A 12928-nucleotide genomic window follows, 5' to 3' on the forward strand; every position below is an offset into this window, starting at 1 on the left:
CCAAAAAGGTTTTTAATAGAGTAAATTAAGTACAATTATTGAATTTATTGCAGAAAATATTAGTAGATTTGACAGATAGAAGACTTACCTATACACATATCAGACTGCTCAGGTGCAAGTGGTATATGGACAGTAAGGATGGACAGTGTTAGGAAGAGCGGTGAGACAGGGGTGTCCATTGTCACCCGTGCTTGTCAAAGTATATGTAAAGGAAATGGTACAAAAAGCATGGAAAGAATGGATAATAGGAATGAAAGCTGGAGGGAAATTCATAAAATCAATTATGTCTGCTGATGACCAAGCTTTCATTTGTCAGTCAGCCAAGGAGTTACAAGCATTGCTGTGCAAATTAGAAAATCATATAAATGGATCTGGGATGAAGATTAATGTAAACAAAGCAAGGTAAATGAGGTATTCGATCAGGAGGATGGCAAAATAAAACATTAAAATTGGATGGTAAAAAGCCAGTAGAACATTTTACCTACCTTAAAAGAGTTTTAGATCAAGATAGTCACAGTAGTAGGGACGTAAGGAGAAGAATTGCGTTATTCAAAGAATCTTTCACAAAGAGATGGGAATTGATGGCAGAGACGTTGAACAAGAATATAATGAAAAGGTTCGTCAAAAGTTTGATTTGAAGCATAGTTATGTATTATGCGGAAATGTGGTCATTGATGTAGGATGATAGACGTACATTGGAGGCTTTTGAAATGAGGATGGATGGATTAGCAAGTTAAGGATTATTACAGGATCAAGGGTGGCTTTGTGGGATACAGCTCACAAAATATTCCAGCTTGATTAAAATATATAATAAGATAATTTCAAGGTTAAGAAAAGTTTAACTTCCCTAGAAAAAGAAATACTCTGTCCCCCAGGACTTTATCAATCAAATGACACCCGATGTATAGTCGGATTTTTAAAGCAAGAATGCATAATGTCATGATATTATTCCACAGAGCCAAAGCAACAACCCCTTTTGAAATTATACATTGGGGTTTTTCTTGAATTTCAAATCACAAGGTTTTATTAATTTTTTTTAGAATACAAGGTTTTATTAATTTTTTTAGAATGACAAGGATGAATGAAAAGTACTTACTAATTAAAAGGAAATGTAACTATGGCGGTATGAATATTATGGGAAGAATCTACAGGGGTATGGCTGGGGGTTGATTCTTCTCATAAAAGTACTTACGTTTCATAAAGGTACTCCCAGACACTCTGTGAAATTGGCGTGCAAAGGTCAAAGACATGAGGTGCTTTTGAAGGATGAACTCCACCATGAGCACAAAGGAAATCTGAGTTATCAATTGGTCCAGGCTCAGCAAAAGTGTTGAATCTATTGACCCATTGTTTAGAAACGTAGAATTCCATCAGTCCAGGTTCATTCTTTGACAATTCCATTAATTCCACAGTACGCAGCCGAAGCCTATTGACCTCTTCTGAGGATTTCCTGAAATTTAGAAAACAACTATAATATTCTGTGAAAAGTCTAATAAATATTAAAAAAATACAAGAAAACAAACAGTAACTTAACTCAGGAACATATGAAAACAAAATCTAATAAAGATAAGAAATAATTAACTGTGAAAAATAACAAAAAATGCACGTTCCACTTAATTTCATTCAAACAAATCACCATTGTTAAACAGTTGACTTAGAAGGTAACATAAAAGGTTTTTTATTTTTCACAATATATCATGAAGTTCAATTAAGTTGAATTGAATACCAAAGAATATAAGAAATAATTTATTTTTAATAATAAATTAATATGATTCATTTAATCTAAAAAGACAAGACAACGCATGCCAGGAGGTTATCTGTCAGGTGCAGAAGACCTCATCAAAGATCAACCAAACAAAATTTTTGAATTTCCATGCTCCTCCTTCAATACCTTCCTTCCACTGTCCACCTGCCCTAATACAAGCCTTTGCCCTTTACTCAGAGTTTCCTGGAGTCTATGGAATCAACTAATTAAATATTTAATGTTTCGTAAAAACTGAGCCAACTATTAGAAATTTACGCTTTGATACCTTGATTAACTTGCCTACACGACGAACCAAAACCACAGCTACCAATATTGATTATATAATTACTAAAGAAAAATTGGCTAACAGTGTTGCATGTTTTTGCAATTGATCTAAATCCATCAGACCACAATGCTTAACTGGCGGTAGGGACCGTTCAAACAATGGAAACCCCAAAGGTTTATAAAAGATTTTACACCAAAGGAAAAAATAGAAAATTTAAGTGATATACAATCAAACATGTCCAGAGTTGATTTGTATAACATAACACAACACGTGTGCACAAGAAATACAAATTCTTCTTTGAAAATATTTAATTTGTATTTTAGAGCTGTTTTCCAAAAACACTTATTGTTCCAATAAAGGCTAGCAGAACATTTTGGGTAACAAATGAAGCTAAAGCAGCTGGCCAAAAAGTCAGAGACTTAGGTAGGATAAAGAGACTAAGGGATGTTTTTATCCATGATGTTGACAACAAGAAGGCCAAGAAATAATATGTTACCTTAACAAAAAAATTCAAAAAAGGTAGTTATAATTATCAATTTCACTGCTGTCTAATTTATCAAAAATTATGAAATATTTAATGAAAGAAACACTGATCTTTTTTTTGAAAAAGTTTAGCTTTAAATTCAACACATGGTTTCCGAGAGGGAAGAAGCACCATATCTGCTTCAGCTTGTTGCATCAACAAAAATGAGATGGGATTAGATAATAATCTACAAGTGGAGGTTATAGGCACCAACTCCAAAAATATACAAATCAGTTACTTATCCACCACAGAAACAGTCAACATCCGTGTGCCAAAAAGCTGTAATGGATGAAGTACTCTGCATTGTCGGGTTTCACCGCGTCGTTGTTTGATTCAGACAACAGTTTTGCCGAAGTTGCATTCGGCGTCTTCAGGCTGAAGATCTTCGACCTGAAGAAGCCGAATGCAACTTCGGCGAAACTGTTGTCTGAATCAAACAACGACGCGGTGAAACCCGATAATGCAGAGTATTTCAAACCACCGCCGCGAAAACCTACGCAGCCAGCTGTAATGGATCTTTACAGAAACCCCCACTATCGGTTGACTCTCCCAAGGAGTGCCCCCCAGCATACCAGACAATGTATTGTGATGTAGCACGGGATATTTGATAAAATATACCAACTCATATCTGATGTTTAAATCTATGTTAAAACCTTTTTTAATCAAGAGGTATTTTTATGAGACAAAGGAATATTTTGTCGTCAAGGTATGACAGGCGATACAGAGGCTATTCTACTAGCTTCCCATCCTGAGGACTTAGGTTTGAATCCTGGACATGGCAGGATTTTTCGGAGGTATCCCAATCTTTACTTGTGGTGTTTATGTGGAGAGAACTACAAGTGAAGAGCCCAATCTTTTGGCTAGGACTTAAAACTGAGGACCCCTTGGTGCCTATCATAATTAAGAGTAGGCTGAGGCCAGCGCCAGATCTCTTCCCCCCCTTTCTCCATTCCCTGAATATCCTACCCCTACCAAATTACCCATCTATCCGTAATGTCACAAATTTCCTCAGCCATCGGTTGCATTCCCTAATAAACACTACTGCTAATAATACTACCCATTTATAACTAACATAAAATTGCATGGTAATTATAATACATGACAAAACACATGTAAATAATATGTTCTACTCATTATTAATGGGCTAAATGGAAATTAAAACTTAGGATCTATCAAAACACATTATATAAATTAAATAAAGTTTAAACAATATTTCTTTGTTTTAACTCTTTAAAATTTCTGTTATAGTTGACTTTCATTATTCCATTTACGAATTCAAGTTCTTGATCCTAGTTGGGATTTCTTATCAATTTATTCAATGATATAAGATGGGTGAAATGTTTATTGTACATTTATTTTTAAGTGTGTTACAAGCCAGACTACTTTTAATTTGGCATATTATTTTTCTGAATAATTTCCAAATGCGGTTTTTGAAATTCATAGTGTATACATTAAAATATATAGTTAGGTCCTCAGAAACAAAATGGACTACATTACTTCTGTAACTAGAACCAAGTATCTAAGTAGCACAGGTTGAATGAAACCTACATTTAAATGTCACTTGGATTCAGTATGTAACGTATTAGCAATATTAAGGCACTTGGCTGTGATTGTTGAGAACATACACATATGAATTGCATTGTGTTTGTTCTGCTAATTTACCCTTTGTTTGTGTCACATCTGTCCAAGTTTGAGTTAGTTCGATCCATGTCTAATTTATGTTTGTTAATAATGTAAATTGTCTTATATGGTACATTCCTCGGGATTTTTTTAACGCTCAAGAAAATATATTAGTAAATAAAACATGCCAGGGTATGTAAGGTGTGCTGTTATTATTGACCAAATTCCCAACACTAAAAATCAACAGAATTAATTTCATGAGGTCAACAATGGTACTGATGCATTGCTTAAGTTAGGTGTTTAACTTGACTTACTTGTAAAAGAGTACATATGCTTCACAGTTTTGCACTACTTCCGGAGAAACTTCGGTGACATATTGGTCGTCAAATTCAAACCATTGGTCACTAATGCAGTTTAAGGAGTAGCAAGTGTAATGGCCACCACCAGCTGTTCCATGATGACAGATGACTGATGATAAATCATATGTTGTCACCTCAGAAGTACAATCTGGTTCCAAAAAGAGGAATCAGATAGTGAAATTAATACTGAAAGAATGAATTTAAAACTACAAGAACATAGCTATATATGATTTCCCAGATACAAAATATGATTTTCTAGACCTCATTAAAAATACCAAGAAAGAATTAAACTTTAAAATGAACAACTTAAAAAGGTTCAAAGAAATAATATAATGAATATAATTTACCTTGTTTTAATAAAGTAGATTTTAACTAAAGTAGAAACTTTTTATTGATAAGGCTTTAGTGAGGAAAATTCCACAGTCAAACTATGAATAATTGATATTTAATTCATCATGGGGCCTTTTCCTAGCATTAAGGAATTTTGTTTGAATTTTAATAAAAGAAAGGCACTGCGCTGACCATCTACAGGTGATGCATTAAGATTAATTTACAAAACAGGTTTCCACATATACATAAATACAACTGAAACCATGAATCCACCTGAAGTTACCCTATTTCCCAACCCATAAGATTCACTTATTTCACTCCAAAATGTGCTCTAAAATCAGCCTACAACTTATGGGTCAGGGATACATGGATACAGTTTCAACCTTCAAGAAGCACAAGCTGATTCGCCAAAAAAATACTATTATATATTTTTTCCCACATCAGGCATGGAAAATGGTTACAGTCACTACCAATGTCAATAATATAACCATTTTGAATAAGCAGTAAGCAGAAAGTGTTAACATAAAAATAATTCGATCTTTTCTGCTTGACAAGCATTTTTCTAAAATTCTGACCCAAACAATCACGGTGCATCTTATGGGCAAGGAAATATAGCAGTTGAATAAAAGTTGAAAATTCTGAAGCATAGTATAATGTAACTTAAGTAATTAACTTTTCAAATGTACTCATAGAGTTGAGATCATATTACACCAAAAATTTAAGCAATCATAAAAAATCATTTTACGAAAAAGAACATCCATGCTAAAGAGCATTTCTTTCAACCCTTTTTTCAACCACATGATATTTGGTCTTTTAAAAAAGAAAACACAAAAATGAATTCCGAACATAGCACGTATTTATGTGATCATTGTAATTTATTAGATTCATACTGCTGTGGAGTATGTGCACAGCCTATTATGCCATTTTATCATTACATTCCAAATTTAAAGGGCAATTGATAAAAGAGAAATTACTTACGATGCAATGTATAAAATTAAAAACACATTGTTATGCAAGCTGAGAAACTAATAATGTACTTACCTTTATGTAAGTACGGTCGCATGTCTAGTCCTTCCAGGGGAAATGATACATAACTACTAATTTTTGAACTGAACATTAATTCATGCCTGAACCTCTTTAAGTGGATGCAAAGAATTTCTGGGAGCTCAAGAACTTTTGAATATTTGACTCCATTCCTCAGTTTGTTGCACTTTTCACAGCTGGCATTTAATATGAAAAAGAAAAATTTTGAAAAATCATGTTGTTCTATATGCTTCTATCAGTTTTTCTAGGATATTAAGTATTACAAAAATTCACTACAAAAGATTGCAAAAAAAGCACCTAACATACCTGTACATATTATCACCCTTGAGTTCATCAGCACTGAAGAATGCAGCCAGGCAATCATGAAGGGAGACAGTTGGACCAAGAAACCACCTACGTATCCAATCTAACACCCACAGAAGCCAACCCTTATTTAGAGTACAGTGAAACCACTCATTAGTAAATACAAATAATGGCAATTTCCTGGATTTACAAGAATATAATAGCCGTTGGCAAATTACAATTCACAATTTACACTTGTTTTCCATTCAATACTTTGACAGGCGGTATTAGAGTGTTAGACATTAGAAAGACAATGAAATTTGGCAACATATTTCAGTATGTTGGCCTCTCATTTAGTGTGCTATGGTGACATTGTAACAAGGGAAAAACAAATACTTGAATGGGCTGATCTAGTGAATTAATGGGATCACTATCGACTACCCTAATAATATTGGTATGCTTGTGATTAAAAATTGATATTGGGTGGGGAATAGGAATAAGGGACCCTACATATGTGCTGAAACATTTGAAAAGACTCCTCCAAACAACACTTATGTAATTGAGTCTACTTCCCTCTTGATGTTCTTCTGGTTTTGTTGAGCATAGCAAATATGATGAAGTCCTCCATTATAACATTACAGGCATTGTAAAACTTGGGGACACTTAACTGCATGAGGTCAGGGAGGGGAAGGGTGATGGCTAAGGGAGGGGAGGCGGATGGAAGGCAGGGCTGCCAAATTACTTAAATTAAACCTGAAGAAAGTGCATGGCCAATTATGATATTCAAAACAATATTTTCAAGCAAATACAAGGTTTGCATAAAAAGTATCGGTAACATTTTTTCCAGACATGTGCGTGAAGCACTGAATTAAGACCGCTGGTTGAGCTTGCGCATGATAGCAGATTATATTGGCATTAATAAAATGAAAGTTCACACCATTATCACTGAAAACTAGGTGACCCGAAAGATCTGTGCCAAATTCATCCCTAAAGTCTTGACAGACAACCAAAAGCAGAGTCATGTGTCTGCTTTCGAAGACCTACGATGTATTGAAGAAAACCCAGACTTTATCTTAAGTTCCAATTTGACACCACCATGGGACCTTAAGGGCCATCAAGAAAGCTTGCCCAGATACCCTTACTGACCTTCAGGATTCCGCCTACCAGGGAGCCTTTGAATTGTGGAAAACTTCTGGCAAAAGTGAGTTAATACTCACGGGATGTACTTTGAAGAATATTGAGGCATTTTAGCAATAACTGAAATTAATCTATTTTTCCAAAAATTTCCTGATACTCTTCATACAAACCATGTATTATGCGTTCACATAAGTACATATGCCATATATTTATTTTGACTGTTGCAGTTCAGTTGTTTCCTGTTACACCCATTATTTGCATAGGGTAGCTATATATGTAAAAATATCATTATCCTAGATTAACTCTTAATATCACTGACAAAAATAGTAATGTGCATTTTCATTTTTGAGTTATTTTTTCTACTGTCTGGGACAAAAACATGGACATACAGTATGATACGCAGTTATTTTAATTCAAAAGCAAATGGGTCCATGTAAAGTCAATAGATGTTTTGTCTTTTTTATCCAAAGAAACCATCACAGGCCATCTGCTTCAGGAGCAAGATGGCCAGTGATCAAGATAAATCTAACTAATCAATGGAATATACAATAAAATATATATTTTCTATTATTATCAGAGCTTAAATTTGCCCACTCTTTTCTTCTTTAACAAGTCTAAAGAAGATGCTTACTAATTATCCCCTATGAATGATAGAACTGTCAAACATTGACTGCATACCTGATTTGCCCCATACACATCAGCACAAGCAGAAACACCCTTTTGAGGAGTTAGAGATCCTTGGTGCAGCATGTGAATGTGGTCCCGACTTGGAATTGGCAGACTCAAATCTTGGAAGGTCTCCACCCTGGTCGATATCTACAATAAGCATTCAAAATAATGAAACACCACGCCAGAGCATACCCTAACAAAATAATACACAGTACATTCCACAAAAAATATGCATACCCTATCACATGTCAAGCATTGCACCGAACTAAGAACTTTCCCGTCAAAGACATCTGAGATAATGCTGCGGTATTTTAATTGTTTTTTACGAGCTGACCTTGTTGGGGAACCTTGAGATGGACCTGTGACATAAAAATTTTCCGTTACAAATATGAATGAAAATAGACCGAATGTGTATGCAATTAGCCCACACTTCCAAGCAAAGTCATTCAACAAATTATCATGAAAATGTGTAGAGAGATGGATGTACCTTTAATTGACTGACAATGTGTGTTGGCTGTCAACTTGGAGCGAGCTCTCTCGTTAGTTGGGGGGGAGGGAGACCTGGACAACCTGGAAAACAAAGAGCTAGACCATTACCCACACTAGAGATTACAAGCAATATTCTCATACTTGGCTTGACTATGAACAGTACAACCAATAATATAATGAAACCCAAATTTCCACATGTGAAATCATGAAATTCTCATCATAACTGGGCTGAACGTTTTCACGGCTAACTCACGACAGCTCTCCAAAATGTGAACTACAAGTTCCTACCTTCATATGATTAACTAACTCTGAAAATTTTCCCATACGTTGAAAACTGCACAACTTGAATCATGCTCATAAGAGCACATACTCTACTTTTTTTGAACCAATGCAATGCAAAACTGAACCATCCTTTAATTTTTTATGATGAAAAGAACTTGGAAAAAGTAAATGAAAGAAAATACAATCTTTTGATTGGCTGTTAATAATAAAGATAATGATAATATGTCAATTCAAATTTAATACTTAATTCATCAGATAATTAAATCTACCATTGAAATCACACAAAATGTGAACAAAATTAATTATTATTATTTAAGGAACATGATACTCCTGTGAAATAGTAAATACTTGAAAAAAGTAACGAAGAAGTATCTACACAGTGCATGGAGATGTATTTATGCAGATGCTGCAAGGCATATCATTAGTTTTGTCTTACATACTTGTACAGTGATATTTGCACAATAGCTCTTTTCCTTTACATTTTTATATATTTGCCTATCGTTTCAATACAAAAGTTCCTAACTTATGTTTTGTTTTCTTTCCATTCATTTAACTTCTTTATTCTTCAAAATCACTTCTCAAAAGCCTCAAATTTATGATTTTTCTTTTGCCTCAATGACCTTGGCTCTCAACCTTAAAAATACTGCACTCCATAACAATGTTTCACAACTCATTCTTTTACAGCAATGTTTACAGATCCTTTCATCAGCTGTCTCATCTTCAAAAAGGCTTCTTTGCAAAACAAATTTCTCCTTTAAGATTTTTGCCAATTTGCATAACTCTTTCTAAACTATTCCCAAAATACATAAGCTGATTTATCTGCTCTACTTTCTGCCTTACAGTTTTATGCTTCACTTAGCCTTCCTTTTTCTCGAGAATCGCATTATTATTATTATTATTTGGGATACATTGCTGTTAGGCGATAAGCCGGGTGGCAATGACATGATATAACAAACAGTAGTCATTCTTAAAACATATCACAGTGTCATTAAATAGTCGTATAGTAGACTTACAAAATAAAAAAAATGAGAAAAAACAATATATTTTGATACAGCCATACACCTTCTGCCGTATTGCATTTAACAATCCCATCATGTATACCTTTTGCATTCACGCCTAAATGATTTAATGCTTTTGGGTAAGGGCTTAAAGAGTTCATCAGGCAGCTGGTTCCACTCTTTGATTCCCATATTTAGGAACGAAAACTTGGCGGTGTTTGTCCTTTGGGGCATGTATTTGATTTTAAGCGGGTGATCATTCCTGCCGAGATAACATGGCTTATTTACACTCTCGTTCAGTTCTTTCCAGCCTCCGTCAGCTTTCAATATTTTAAAAATGGCACACAGTCTATTCAGCTTCCGTCTGTTCTTTAGTGACCCCCATCCTAGTGAGCCTAGCATGTCACTTACACTGTCAGTCTGCGTATGTCGCCCTAAAACGTACCTGGCAGCCTTCCTTTGCACTGCTTCTAATTTTTTCACATGCCCTATTTCAAAGGGATCCCATACTGTGGTCGCATATTCGACAATAGGCCTTACAATTGTTTTGTAGGCCAATTCTTTAGTTGATTTAGTGCTTCCTTTGAGGCTCCGCATGACCCAGTGGAGCGATTTAAAGGCCTTGCCTACCACATAATCTGTGTGAAGTCCCCACCCTAAGTCTTTACTTAGGTGTACCCCTAGATATTTACAATTATCTTTTGTTACAATCGTTTCTCCCATTATTTTATATACCCTTCCCTCACCTGCCTTCCTTTTGGAGAATGAGATGTGGATAGTTTTTTGCTAGTTATATTTTCAATGATTTTCATCCCATGCCATCACATAGTTTTGTAGTGTTCAGCGATGATTGCAACTCTATGGCTGACTGGCTAACTAATGCTAGATCATTTACAAACCTGATTTCATGAATTCTACACACAAACTTTCATTACTTCCTCCAGTTCTTCCCATGTACTCTAAATATTTGTTGAAAAGCATGGGTGGTCATTAGAACCAATGCACACAGATCTGCCCCTATCCTAAATATATTAAATCATATCCCAAATTTATAGTAATTTTCCTTTCCAATTCTAGAGAGCATCTTAACATCCACTGCTACATGTTCTAGTGACAGCTTGTGGGGTTAAATAAAAATTTTGACATAAAAATTAAATTATTCTCAGAAATTTAAGATATCTGCCCATTTCTAAGCTATAGCAGGTACATTCTTAGCTAGATAACATTCATTAACATGAATATCTGAATCAAATGGTGCAAATGATTCAGCAGTCTGTTGTCTCTTCTAATAAATACAACCATCTGAATCAAACACTTTGAGATACAAAAAATCAATTAGGTCTCTCTACTTCTTATGCCTTTACAAGCACTATTTAACCATGTTGCAGTTTAAGTGAATGTACAAGTTGTACTAAGCTGAGAATTAACCATACATAATAGATTATTAGGGTTATAATGTGCATATCAGTTGACAGTTGGCACCTTTGTATGACAGTTTGGAAATATTGAACAAGTTGAAATTATGATTAATGGTAGTGGTTATTATTGTATCCGATTCCCACCCATAACTGCAAGGGATCCTGCAAATATGAATCACCACCGATGCAGGGAACTACAGTGTAATGGGAGATGAATTCCCTAGGGAGAAGCAAACTCACTTGTGCTTGCAATCCGCCTGCCCTCCCCCCCCTCGGGGTCTCTCGCCCTCGTCACTCAATGAGCTTTGCTCACTGACACCCGAGTCACAGGTCTCATACTCCTCGCCCTCAGACTGGCTGGATGCCTCCCCCCTTGTTGAGCCATCCCCTATCACCCCAGGCAGGCCCTCCCCCCTCATTACCCCCCGTCCATTGCAGCTACCCTTCTTCGAACCCTCTGTCTCTTCCTCTCGACTCTCCTCTTCATCCTCACCTTCTTCGTCTGTCACATCCTCATAAGGACTGCAGGTATCTTCACCTTCAAAAGTAAGAAGAAACTTCCATGTTTAAATATACAGATAGAGATTGGAAAATTCCAGTCAAAGACACCTCAACAGACCAACGGGTTCCAACAAACATCATATTAGTCAGAGAGCTATGTTTCAGATAAATAACCCAGAACGATTAAAGCAACATAGGACAAAATTATATGAAGAACTGATAATGATTTCAAACTGATAATTTACTTTGTGAATTTTACAATATTTTTATTTTCATTCCAATACCTTTCCCTCTGAATATTATTATCTTTATTTAAATTACCATTTCTAAATTTTTATAACAATGCTCAGAATGCACAGGTGGGAGTTGGGAATGTAAAGTTCGGATGGGCAGTGTTAGGAAGAGGTATACGACAGGGTTGTTCATTCTCACCAGTGATGTTCAATGTATATGCAGAGGAAATGATTAAAGAAGCATGGGAAGAACTAGAAATAGCCATGAAAGTCAGGGGGAATTCATAAAATCAGATAGGTTTGCTGACGGCCAAGCTCTAGTGTGTCAGTCAGCCAAGGGTTTGCAAGAATTGCTGAGTGAATTGGAAATCAGTGTGATGGTAATGGGATGAAAATCAACATAATTAAAAACAAATGTTATGCTATTTTCCAGAGAGAAGCTAAACTTAACATTAAAATAGGAGGGCAAAAACTAGAGCAGGTGGAACAGTTTACACATCTCAGTAGTCTTTTGAACCAAAACGGTCAAAGTAGTAAGGACGTAAGAAAAAGAATTGTCCTTAGCATAGAGGCTTTCACAAGGGCAAAAGAGTTGATGACAGGGACGTTGATTAAGGATAATAAGAAGAGGCTCGTCAAAACTTTGATATGGAGTGTAGTTATACACAGTGCAGAAACATGGTCACTGAAGCAGGATGATGGAAGTAGGCTAATGAAATGTGGGTGTGGAGAAGGATGGAGAAGGTGAAATGGACCAAAAGGAAAGCAAAAGAAGTACTACGCACAGTGGGCGAGGAGATGGGTTTGTTGGGAGAAATCATAAGGAGACAGGAGAGATGGATGCAAAGCAAAATGATTGGTAGTGGGATGTTGAAGACTGTGATAAGAGGGGAGAATGTTAGACAAATGAGGAAGGGGAAGGAATAGAGTAGGGATGTTAGACGGAATGAAGGGAGGAAGGGAGTATATGGGGTCGAAGAGGGGATTATTGTGGAGTAGGATGTTGGGTTGTG

At 35.7% G+C, this 12928-nt stretch overlaps 1 protein-coding gene across 1 annotated transcript in view; it reads right to left on the reverse strand.

The window, feature by feature from the left end:
• Usp20-33 (Ubiquitin specific protease 20/33) overlaps positions 1–12928 on the reverse strand; it is a 39114-nt gene that overhangs the window by 11520 nt on the left and 14666 nt on the right. Inside the window, exons 7-15 of the mRNA XM_071591621.1 lie at positions 11636–11703; positions 11422–11569; positions 8482–8564; positions 8232–8353; positions 8004–8141; positions 6213–6334; positions 5904–6082; positions 4488–4680; positions 1193–1450 (exon numbers count right to left, since the gene is read on the reverse strand). Coding sequence (XP_071447722.1) covers positions 1193–1450; positions 4488–4680; positions 5904–6082; positions 6213–6334; positions 8004–8141; positions 8232–8353; positions 8482–8564; positions 11422–11569; positions 11636–11703 — 1311 coding nt within the window. The remainder of the gene's footprint in view (positions 1–1192; positions 1451–4487; positions 4681–5903; positions 6083–6212; positions 6335–8003; positions 8142–8231; positions 8354–8481; positions 8565–11421; positions 11570–11635; positions 11704–12928) is intronic.

This window comes from Hetaerina americana, unplaced genomic scaffold, assembly GCF_022747635.1.
Source record: "Hetaerina americana unplaced genomic scaffold, ioHetAmer1.1.p SCAF_5, whole genome shotgun sequence".
In the NCBI taxonomy this organism is placed as follows: Eukaryota; Metazoa; Arthropoda; class Insecta; order Odonata; family Calopterygidae; genus Hetaerina; species Hetaerina americana.